Consider the following 13112-nt stretch of genomic DNA (forward strand, 5'->3'; position numbering starts at 1 on the left):
TAGCTGTAATATGTGGGTGCTGTATTATAGCTGTAATATGTGGGCGCTGTATTATAGCTGTATTATGTGGGCGCTGTATTATAGCTGTAATATGTGGGTGCTGTATTATAGCTGTATTATGTGGGTGCTGTATTATAGCTGTAATATGTGGGTGCTGTATTATAGCTGTATTATGTGGGTGCTGTATGATAGCTGTATTATGTGGGCGCTGTATTATAGTTGTAATATGTGGGCGCTGTATTATAGCTGTATTATGTGGGCGCTGTATTATAGCTGTATTATGTGGGCGCTGTATTATAGCTGTAATATGTGGGCGCTGTATTATAGCTGTAATATGTGGGCGCTGTATTATAGCTGTAATATGTGGGCGCTGTATTATAGCTGTATTATGTGGGCGCTGTATTATAGCTGTAATATGTGGGCGCTGTATTATAGCTGTATTATGTGGGCGCTGTATTATAGCTGTAATATGTGGGCGCTGTATTATAGCTGTAATATGTGGGCGCTGTATTATAGCTGTATTATGTGGGCGCTGTATTATAGCTGTAATATGTGGGCGCTGTATTATAGCTGTAATATGTGGGCGCTGTATTATAGCTGTAATATGTGGGCGCTGTATTATAGCTGTAATATGTGGGTGCTGTATTATAGCTGTAATATGTGGGTGCTGTATTATAGCTGTAATATGTCGGCTCTGTATTATAGCTGTATTATGTGGGTGCTGTATTATAGCTGTAATATGTGGGCGCTGTATTATAGCTGTAATATGTGGGCGCTGTATTATAGCTGTAATATGTGGGCGCTGTATTATAGCTGTATTATGTGGGCGCTGTATTATAGCTGTAATATGTGGGCGCTGTATTATAGCTGTAATATGTGGGCGCTGTATTATAGCTGTATTATGTGGGTGCTGTATTATAGCTGTAATATGTGGGTGCTGTATTATAGCTGTAATATGTCGGCTCTGTATTATAGCTGTATTATGTGGGTGCTGTATTATAGCTGTAATATGTGGGCTCTGTATTATAGCTGTAATATGTGGGCGCTGTATTATAGCTGTAATATGTGGGCGCTGTATTATAGCTGTAATATGTGGGCGCTGTATTATAGCTGTAATATGTGGGCGCTGTATTATAGCTGTATTATGTGGGCGCTGTATTATAGCTGTATTATGTGGGCGCTGTATTATAGCTGTATTATGTGGGCGCTGTATTATAGCTGTAATATGTGGGTGCTGTATTATAGCTGTAATATGTGGGTGCTGTATTATAGCTGTAATATGTGGGCGCTGTATTATAGCTGTATTATGTGGGCGCTGTATTATAGCTGTATTATGTGGGCGCTGTATTATAGCTGTAATATGTGGGCGCTGTATTATAGCTGTAATATGTGGGTGCTGTATTATAGCTGTAATATGTGGGTGCTGTATTATAGCTGTATTATGTGAGCATCTGAAGTCACCGTCTGTTTTTTTTTTTTCAGGTTTAATCCATGAAACTAATGGGCACACTGGTTATAGTAATGCACCAGCCAGATACCTTGCTTGAATGCACTGCGGCTGACCGGGTAAGTGACGTTATGTACTGTATAATCACTTGGCATTAAAGGGCCAACGTACTCGCCTGCACATACGGCTTCCACAGTATATGATAAATGACAGCAAGTGTAGATCTGGAGAATGGGGAAGAACTGCCCCTCACAGTACAAAGTGCCTTTAAAAAGTCTTCATAAACCATGAACTTTTCCATATTTTTCAAGTTACACCCAGAAACTTAACCCCTTAGTAACAGAGCCAATTTGGTACTGTCAGGAAAATATGAATTATTTCCCATTGTTCTGGGGACCCAAGCAGAGCTGGCCTGCTACTCCTCCCACCCTTGGTTTCTTTAGGACCAAGTCTTGCAAACAGCCCCTCTCTCTATGAATTCCCCCCCCCTGCAGCAAATGGTCAGTTTAGAATGGACGTTTTATTGCCTGCCAGCACTAGCAGAGCTGTATGCTTTCTTTCCCTCCAAAAACCTCTTTGTCTTATAAGCCAAACACTCAAAGTCAAATTCAATAAGACACATTAATCCCAGAAACATGAAAATTAGATATCCAGGATCTGGGCACTAGGGGTTACACATGGCAGCGTTTTGTGGCATTTAGGGCCATCAGAAACCTGGGAAATGAATTTCTGCCCACCAGAAAATGACAGACATACCGTGTGTGGACTCTAAAGAACGGTAAAAACACAGGGGAAAAAATTACGCCAATATCGCTAGCCTGTGAGCTTCCAGGCCAAACATAGGGAAAAAAGGAGTCATCCATAACTTTCCAAGATATGTGTACCTCCAAGAAAACAGCCCATATGTAGGTCAGTAAAGTGGGAGTTCCTAGTTTTATGGCCGAAACATAAAACAAGAACGTCCATCATTGGCAATCATTTAGAGCCAGGAGAGACAGCTGAACACCATGCTGTGGTACTGGATCGTTCTTTTGGGATCTCTCCTCCCCTTTATCGACACGTCATACCTGTGACTGAGATTTAGTAAGTTTCGTATTTTCCTCCCTTTTATTTCATAACTGTTTGTACATATTTGTATTTTGTCTCTTTTGTAATAGCATTTGTATCTTTTGTAAACACTGCCGATTCTTCTGGAGTAAAATTATAAATTTGCTAGCTTCGTTCTTCTTGTTCTATAAGCGATCCGCCACGACTCCGCAAATTCACGCTACCAAACATGTGTCCGATCCACCTATAAGAGGTCGGTGGTGGCAGCATCGTTTTCGTATTTAGGTGGTGATCGAGGTATATATATATGTTCCTACCAGGAACCTGTGGTATATATATATATATATATATCCTGGGCTGCAATATTCAACATAAATTAGAGCAGCTGCGCCCTTTGTCTTATCCTCTGTCAATACCCTTAGGGGCCAGCAGGGTAGGGGGCGCCAGAGAGCTGCAAATTCATGACTAGAAGTGAAGATTTTTGCAACAGGTACTAAATAACCAAGACCATTTTTACAATTCTGACCACTGTCCCTTTATGAGGTAACAGCTCTGGAACCCTTCAACGGATCCCACTGATTCTGAGATTGTTTTTTAACAACTGCTGCCGTTAAAAGGCATATCGGTGGTCGTTAAGGGGTTAAATGTATTTTTTGGCGGCTTTTATGTGATGTCAAAACAAAGTAGTGAGTACTTGTGACATGTAAAGGAAATGATACATGGTTTTTAATTATTGTAAAAATATCAATCTTAAAGCTGTGAGGAACATTTGTATTCAGCCCTGATGCCCCTGAATAAAATCCTGAGTGACCGATCGCCTCCAGAAGTCACATCATTAGTACATTGTGTCCCCCTGGGTGTGATTTCTCCTCAGTAAAACTACAGCTGTTCTGTGAAGGCCTCAGAGGTTTGTGTGAGAACATTATCATGAAAACCAAGGAGCCCACCAGACAGGTCATGGATAAAGTTGTGAAGAGGAAAGCAGGGTTAGGTTATAAAAAAAATAGCCCAAGCTCTGAACATCTCACTGAGAACTGTTCAATTCATCATCCAAAAATGGAAGAAGGGCACAAATACAAACCTACCAAGACATGGCCGTCCACCAAACCTGACATCCCAAGCAAGGAGAGCACTAATGAGAGAAGCAGCCGAGATGCCCATGGTCACTGGAGGAGCCGCAGATCCGCAGTCCAGGTGGGACAACCTGTCTACAGGATGACTACCAGTCCTATAGAAGAAAGCCATAAGAAGTCCCGAGCAGGGGAAACAGTGAGCGTTTGGAAGAGGGCCCTGATCAGATGAGACCAAAGGAGAACTTTCTGGGCTAAATGCAAAATGCTAACACTGCACATCACCCTGAAAACCCCATCCCCACCGTCACAGTCCAGGCCCAGATCCCAGAGACAAGACATGAATATTGCTGATCACAAATGTCTCCATCCAATCCACAGAGCGAGCGTGCAAAGAAAGGGAAAAATGTCACCTCTAGATGTGGTAGAGACCAACCTCAGAAGACTGCAGCAGAGAAAGGTGGTCCTACAAAGACTGACTCAGGTGGGCTCAATTCAAATGCACGGCACAATTTTCAGATTTTCATTTTGAAAATATTTAGAAAACCTCATGTAATTTCCTGTACAGGTCACAAATATTTATCAAACAACATAAAATATTGAAAACTTCACAGGGTATAAATTAATACTTCTTAAAGCACCGTCTAAGAACCTGCACACAATGTGAAATGATGACGTGTTCTGCACAGAACTCACCAGCCCTTTAATATGTGGACACTAATCAGAATTCTGTTCATGTAAAGAGAAGGTTCTGCAGCAGCTCTGCCCCATGAATGGCTGACATTATCACTGAGAATGTGACCCCCTCCGCCGTCACTTACCTGAGCTGGGAGTGGAGTTTAGTGGCTTTAGTGCTGAAATCTTCCCAGATCGGGTAAGAACTCTGCAGAAAAGAAGGAATTAAGTAAATGATCCGAGATCATACAAAACACGTACTGCTGCTATAAGATAAGGTTGGGTACAGAAAAAGGGTGTCTGATGATATACCCTGAGATGTGCCAAGTACAACAGTGAGTGCAGCTCTGGAGTACAACACAGAATTGGTAATGTATGTACACAGTGACTGCACCAGCAAAATAGTGAGTGCAGCTCTGGGGTATAATACAGGAGGTAACTCAGGATCAGTAATGTAATGTATGTACACAGTGACTGCACCAGCAGAATAGTGAGTGCAGCTCTGGGGTATAATACAGGATGTAACTCAGGATCAGTAATGTAATGTATGTACACAGTGACTGCACCAGCAGAATAGTGAGTGCAGCTCTGGAGTATAATACAGGATGTAACTCAGGATCAGTAATGTAATGTATGTACACAGTGACTGCACCAGCAGAATAGTGAGTGCAGCTCTGGAGTATAATACAGGATGTAACTCAGGATCAGTAATGTAATGTATGTACACAGTGACTGCTCCAGCAGAATAGTGAGTGCAGCTCTGGAGTATAATACAGGATGTAACTCGGGATCAGTAATGTAATGTATGTACACAGTGACTGCACCAGCAGAATAGTGAGTGCAGCTCTGGAGTATAATACAGGATGTAACTCGGGATCCGTAATGTAATGTATGTACACAGTGACTGCACCAGCAGAATAGTGAGTGCAGCTCTGGAGGATAATACCCATAAAATCAGACTTTGAAGAGAGGTAATCACTAGTGATGAGCGAGTGTACTCATTGCTCGGGTGGTCTCCAACTATTTGTAACTGCTCGGAGATTTAGTTTTCACCGCCGCAGCTGAATGATTTACAACTATTAGCCAGCATTAGTACATGTGGGGGTTGCCTGGTTGCTAGGAAATACCTACATGTAATCAAGCTGTCTAGTAGCTGTAAATCATGCAGCTGCGGCAATGAAAACTAAATCTCCAAGCAGTCACAAATACTCGGAGACCACCCGAGCGCGCTGGGGAAAACTTGAGCAAGGAGTATAGTTGCTCATCACTAGTATTCACATCTACCCAGGAATTCAGACTTCAGTCTTAGGGAGGCATTCACACTAGACCCGTTAGGACCCAGGAGATTTGAGACCACCTTGTCGTTGGTTGCTGGGCATGCATGAATTGGCCAAATTATGCGCTAAGCGTCTCATTTTTTTTTCCTAGTATCCAGAAGCAGCATTGCTACTCATATCTGTGACAACGTTTTTGTCCATACAGGGGGCGGCTTAGGATCAGTACAGGGTCAGTAATGTATGCAGATGGTGACTCCTGTGTGTGGACGGTTCACATCAGACTGCGGCTCTTGGGCTCCTGCACTATGGTCGTCTATGGGAGATGCAGTGCGGTAAATACTGGAGCCGGTCGTACTGACAGCACCACCGTCCGTACGTGTCTCTCCAGTGCTGCTGACCAGATCAGATGTGCAGGAAGGATCATTGTTCGCTGCTCCTGTTAGGTCACATCACCGTTCCCATGTTTCCGGCTAATTCTACATGTTACTATGTGACTGTCGAATACAAACAGTCAGTAATCATTACTATCATCAAACAATTCACATCCTCTCGGCTGCCCGAGAAATCTGTCCTGGCTGATGCTCCAGCAGACACAAGCAGCTGCTGCTGTGCTTAGCTCACAAAGGATGAAAATACAAAAAGATCCCATTGTTCCTGATCATTGACAACAAGCAGACATCTTGAAAATGGAGAAATTGTAACTCACGATAAAATAATGAAGCCACCAACGTCTGTGCAAGTCCTTTACTGCTCCTTTTCTCGTGGCTTTTTTTCATTCTTTGGTATCTAATGATCGCGGTTGTGCTGCGCAGTGACTGAGACTGCGTGACAAGGATGTGAGAGCGAACTGCGAATACAGTGCTCAGAATCCATTATCACATAATAAACATCTGAACATATGTGCCCCCCGCCCGCCAACTCCACCAGACGGAGCGTCAACACGTCTAACTCCTCGTCTGCCAAGGAGCAGCCCGACACATGTCATATCCAAGAAATCCCGTCAATGGAGGAGAAGCTGGCAATTACCACATCATCCCTGCCACACATAACATCGAGAAGCCACAGAGGCCACCATCCCTGACTGACAGGTCCGAACAAAGCCCAAGAAAAGTGCTACTGTGCAATGTATATATACAGGAGGAGTGGTACTGTGCAGTGTATATATACAGGAGGAGCGGTACTGTGCAGTGTATATATACAAAACAGGAGGAGCGGTACTGTGCAGTGTATATATACAGGACAGGAGCAGTGGTACTGTGCAGTGTATATATACAGGACAGGAGGAGCGGTACTGTGCAGGGTATATATACAGCACAGGAGGAGTGGTACTGTGCAGTGTATATATACAGGACAGGAGGAGTGGTGCTGTGCAGTGTATATATACAGGACAGGAGGAGTGGTACTGTGCAGTGTATATATACAGGACAGGAGGAGCGGTACTGTGCAGTGTATATATACAGGACAGGAGGAGTGGTACTGTGCAGTGTATATATACAGGACAGGAGGAGTGGTACTGTGCAGTGTATATATACAGGACAGGAGGAGTGGTACTGTGCAGTGTATATATATACAGGAGGAGTGGTACTGTGCAGTGTATATATACAGGAGGAGTGGTACTGTGCAGTGTATATATACAGGACAGGAGAAGTGGTACTGTGCAGTGTATATATACAGGAGGAGCGGTACTGTGCAGTGTATATATACAGGAGGAGTGGTACTGTGCAGTGTATATATACAGGACAGGAGGAGTGGTACTGTGCAGTGTATATATATACAGGAGGAGTGGTACTGTGCAGTGTATATATACAGGAGGAGTGGTACTGTGCAGTGTATATATACAGGACAGGAGGAGTGGTACTGTGCAGTGTATATATACAGGACAGGAGAAGTGGTACTGTGCAGTGTATATATACAGGAGGAGTGGTACTGTGCAGTGTATATATACAGGACAGGAGGAGTGGTACTGTGCAGTGTATATATACAGGACAGGAGAAGCGGTGCTGTGCAGTGTATATATACAGGACAGGAGGAGTGGTACTGTGCAGTGTATATATACAGGGCAGGAGGAGCGGTACTGTGCAGTGTATATACAGTGGAGCAAAAAAGTATTTAGTCAGTCAGCAATAGTGCAAGTTCCACCACTTAAAAAGATGAGAGGCGTCTGTAATTTACATCATAGGTAGACCTCAACTATGGGAGACAAACAGAAAAAAAAATCCAGAAAATCACATTGTCTGTTTTTTTAACAATTTATTTGCATATTATGGTGGAAAATAAGTATTTGGTCAGAAACAAACAATCAAGATTTCTGGCTCTCACAGACCTGTAACTTCTTCTTTAAGAGTCTCCTCTTTCCTCCACTCATTAACTGTAGTAATGGCACCTGTTTAAACTTGTTATCAGTATAAAAAGACACCTGTGCGCACCCTCAAACAGTCTGACTCCAAACTCCACTATGGTGAAGACCAAAGAGCTGTCAAAGGACACCAGAAACAAAATTGTAGCCCTGCACCAGGCTGGGAAGACTGAATCTGCAATAACCAACTATCTTGGAGTGAAGAAATCAACAGTGGGAGCAATAATTAGAAAATGGAAGACATACAAGACCACTGATAATCTCCCTCGATCTGGGGCTCCACGCAAAATCCCACCCCGTAGGGTCAGAATGATCACAAGAACGGTGAGCAAAAATCCCAGAACCACACGGGGGGACCTAGTGAATGAACTGCAGAGAGCTGGGACCAATGTAACAAGGCCTACCATAAGTAACACACTACGCCACCATGGACTCAGATCCTGCAGTGCCAGACGTGTCCCACTGCTTAAGCCAGTACATGTCTGGGCCCGTCTGAAGTTTGCTAGAGAGCATTTGGATGATCCAGAGGAGTTTTGGGAGAATGTCCTATGGTCTGATGAAACCAAACTGGAACTGTTTGGTAGAAACACAACTTGTCGTGTTTGGAGGAAAAAGAATACTGAGTTGCATCCATCAAACACCATACCTACTGTAAAGCATGGTGGTGGAAACATCATGCTTTGGGGCTGTTTCTCTGCAAAGGGGCCAGGACGACTGATCCGGGTACATGAAAGAATGAATGGGGCCATGTATCGTGAGATTTTGAGTGCAAACCTCCTTCCATCAGCAAGGGCATTGAACATGAAACGTGGCTGGGTCTTTCAACATGACAATGATCCAAAGCACACCGCCAGGGCAACGAAGGAGTGGCTTCGTAAGAAGCATTTCAAGGTCCTGGAGTGGCCTAGCCAGTCTCCAGATCTCAACCCTATAGAAAACCTTTGGAGGGAGTTGAAAGTCCGTGTTGCCAAGCGAAAAGCCAAAAACATCACTGCTCTAGAGGAGATCTGCATGGAGGAATGGGCCAACATACCAACAACAGTGTGTGGCAACCTTGTGAAGACTTACAGAAAACGTTTGACCTCTGTCATTGCCAACAAAGGATATATTACAAAGTATTGAGATGAAATTTTGTTTCTGACCAAATACTTATTTTCCACCATAATATGCAAATAAAATGTTAAAAAAACAGACAATGTGATTTTCTGTATTTTTTTTTCTCAGTTTGTCTCCCATAGTTGACGTCTACCTATGATGTAAATTACAGACGCCTCTCATCTTTTTAAGTGGTGGAACTTGCACTATTGCTGACTGACTAAATACTTTTTTGCCCCACTGTATACAGGACAGGAGGAGTGGTACTGTGCAGTGTATATATACAGGAGGAGCGGTACTGTGCAGTGTATATATACAGGACAGGAGGAGTGGTACTGTGCAGTGTATATATACAGGAGAGGAGGAGCGGTGCTGTGCAGTGTATATATACAGGACAGGAGGAGTGGTACTGTGCAGTGTATATATACAGGACAGGAGGAGTGGTACTGTGCAGTGTATATATACAGGACAGGAGGAGTGGTACTGTGCAGTGTATATATACAGGAGGAGTGGTACTGTGCAGTGTATATATACAGGAGGAGTGGTACTGTGCAGTGTATATATACAGGAGGAGTGGTACTGTGCAGTGTATATATACAGGAGGAGTGGTACTGTGCATTGTATATATACAGGACAGGAGGAGTGATACTGTGCAGTGTATATATACAGGACAGGAGGAGTGGTACTGTGCAGTGTATATATACAGGAGGAGTGGTACTGTGCAGTGTATATACAGGACAGGAGGAGCGGTACTGTGCAGTGTATATATACAGGAGGAGCGGTACTGTGCAGTGTATATATACAGGACAGGAGGAGCGGTGCTGTGCAGTGTATATATACAGGACAGGAGGAGTGGTACTGTGCAGTGTATATATACAGGAGGAGTGGTACTGTGCAGTATATATATACAGGAGGAGTGGTACTGTGCAGTGTATATATACAGGAGGAGTGGTACTGTGCAGTGTATATATACAGGAGGAGTGGTACTGTGCAGTGTATATCTACAGGACAGGAGTGGTACTGTGCAGTGTATATATACAGGAGGAGTGGTACTGTGCAGTGTATATCTACAGGACAGGAGTGGTACTGTGCAGTGTATATATACAGGACAGGAGGAGTGGTGCTGTGCAGTGTATATATACAGGAGGAGTGGTACTGTGCAGTGTATATATACAGGAGGAGCGGTACTGTGCAGTGTATATATACAGGACAGGAGGAGTGGTGCTGTGCAGTGTATATATACAGGACAGGAGGAGTGGTGCTGTGCAGTGTATATATACAGGAGGAGTGGTACTGTGCAGTGTATATATACAGGAGGAGTAATACTGTGCAGTGTATATATACAGGAGGAGTGGTACTGTGCAGTGTATATATACAGGACAGGAGGAGTGGTACTGTGCAGTGTATATATACAGGAGGAGTGGTACTGTGCAGTGTATATATACAGGACAGGAGGAGTGGTACTGTGCAGTGTATATATACAGGACAGGAGGAGCGGTACTGTGCAGTGTATATATACAGGAGGAGCGGTACTGTGCAGTGTATATATACAGGACAGGAGGAGTGGTACTGTGCAGTGTATATATACAGGAGGAGTGGTACTGTGCAGTGTATATATACAGGACAGGAGGAGCGGTACTGTGCAGTGTATATATACAGGACAGGAGGAGCGGTACTGTGCAGTGTATATATACAGGACAGGAGGAGCGGTACTGTGCAGTGTATATATACAGGACAGGAGGAGCGGTACTGTGCAGTGTATATATACAGGAGGAGTGGTACTGTGCAGTGTATATATACAGGACAGGAGGAGTGGTACTGTGCAGTGTATATATACAGGACAGGAGGAGTGGTACTGTGCAGTGTATATATACAGGACAGGAGGAGCGGTACTGTGCAGTGTATATATACAGGAGGAGTGGTACTGTGCAGTGTATATATACAGGAGGAGTGGTACTGTGCAGTGTATATATACAGGACAGGAGGAGTGGTACTGTGCAGTGTATATATACAGAACAGGAGGAGTGGTACTGTGCAGTGTATATATACAGGACAGGAGGAGTGGTACTGTGCAGTGTATATATACAGGACAGGAGGAGTGGTACTGTGCAGTGTATATATACAGGACAGGAGGAGTGGTACTGTGCAGTGTATATATACAGAACAGGAGGAGTGGTACTGTGCAGTGTGTATATACAGGACAGGAGGAGCGGTGCTGTGCAGTGTATATATACAGGACAGGAGGAGTGGTACTGTGCAGTGTATATATACAGGACAGGAGGAGTGGTACTGTGCAGTGTATATATACAGGACAGGAGGAGCGGTGCTGTGCAGTGTATATATACAGGACAGGAGGAGCGGTGCTGTGCAGTGTATATATACAGGACAGGAGGAGTGGTACTGTGCAGTGTATATATACAGGACAGGAGGAGTGGTACTGTGCAGTGTATATATACAGGACAGGAGGAGTGGTACTGTGCAGTGTATATATACAGGACAGGAGGAGTGGTACTGTGCAGTGTATATATACAGGACAGGAGGAGCGGTACTGTGCAGTGTATATATACAGGAGGAGTGGTACTGTGCAGTGTATATATACAGGAGGAGTGGTACTGTGCAGTGTATATATACAGGACAGGAGGAGTGGTACTGTGCAGTGTATATATACAGGAGGAGCGGTACTGTGCAGTGTATATATACAGGACAGGAGGAGCGGTACTGTGCAGTGTATATATACAGGAGGAGTGGTACTGTGCAGTGTATATATACAGGACAGGAGGAGTGGTACTGTGCAGTGTATATATACAGGACAGGAGGAGTGGTACTGTGCAGTGTATATATATAGGAGGAGTGGTACTGTGCAGTGTATATATACAGGACAGGAGGAGCGGTACTGTGCAGTGTATATATACAGGAGGAGTGGTACTGTGCAGTGTATATATACAGGAGGAGCGGCACTGTGCAGTGTATATATACAGGAGGAGCGGCACTGTGCAGTGTGTATATATACAGTGGGGCAAAAAAGTATTTAGTCAGTCAGCAATAGTGCAAGTTCCACCACTTAAAAAGATGAGAGGCGTCTGTAATTTACATCATAGGTAGACCTCAACTATGGGAGACAAACTGAGAAAAAAAAATCCAGAAAATCACATTGTCTGTTTTTTTAACATTTTATTTGCATATTATGGTGGAAAATAAGTATTTGGTCAGAAACAAAATTTCATCTCAATACTTTGTAATATATCCTTTGTTGGCAATGACAGAGGTCAAACGTTTTCTGTAAGTCTTCACAAGGTTGCCACACACTGTTGTTGGTATGTTGGCCCATTCCTCCATGCAGATCTCCTCTAGAGCAGTGATGTTTTTGGCTTTTCGCTTGGCAACACGGACTTTCAACTCCCTCCATAGGTTTTCTATAGGGTTGAGATCTGGAGACTAGCTAGGCCACTCCAGGACCTTGAAATGCTTCTTACGAAGCCACTCCTTCGTTGCCCTGGCGGTGTGCTTTGGATCATTGTCATGTTGAAAGACCCAGCCACGTTTCATCTTCAATGCCCTTGCTGATGGAAGGAGGTTTGCACTCAAAATCTCACGATACATGGCCCCATTCATTCTTTCATGTACCCGGATGAGTCGTCCTGGCCCCTTTGCAGAGAAACAGCCCCAAAGCATGATGTTTCCACCACCATGCTTTACAGTAGGTATGGTGTTTGATGGATGCAACTCAGTATTATTTTTCCTCCAAACACGACAAGTTGTGTTTCTACCAAACAGTTCCAGTTTGGTTTCATCAGACCATAGGACATTCTCCCAAAACTCCTCTGGATCATCCAAATGCTCTCTAGCAAACTTCAGACGAGCCCGGACATGTACTGGCTTAAGCAGTGGGACACGTCTGGCACTGCAGGATCTGAGTCCATGGTGGCGTAGTGTGTTACTTATGGTAGGCCTTGTTACATTGGTCCCAGCTCTCTGCAGTTCATTCACTAGGTCCCCCCGTGTGGTTCTGGGATTTTTGCTCACCGTTCTTGTGATCATTCTGACCCCACGGGGTGGGATATTGCGTGGAGCCCCAGATCGAGGGAGATTATCAGTGGTCTTGTATGTCTTCCATTTTCTAATTATTGCTCCCACTGTTGATTTCT

General features: G+C 44.0%; 1 protein-coding gene across 3 annotated transcripts in view; it reads right to left on the reverse strand.

Annotated features, from left to right (window-relative positions):
* MTSS2 (MTSS I-BAR domain containing 2) overlaps positions 1 to 13112 on the reverse strand; it is a 69707-nt gene that overhangs the window by 35198 nt on the left and 21397 nt on the right. For all 3 annotated transcript variants that reach the window (XR_011315284.1, XM_069739537.1, XM_069739536.1), the window contains exon 2: positions 4386 to 4447. Coding sequence is in view for 2 of the 3 variants with exons in the window: in XM_069739537.1 (XP_069595638.1) it covers positions 4386 to 4447 (62 nt within the window). In the remaining variant the exon portion in view is untranslated. The remainder of the gene's footprint in view (positions 1 to 4385; positions 4448 to 13112) is intronic.

Source organism: Ranitomeya imitator, chromosome 9, assembly GCF_032444005.1.
Source record: "Ranitomeya imitator isolate aRanImi1 chromosome 9, aRanImi1.pri, whole genome shotgun sequence".
In the NCBI taxonomy this organism is placed as follows: Eukaryota; Metazoa; Chordata; class Amphibia; order Anura; family Dendrobatidae; genus Ranitomeya; species Ranitomeya imitator.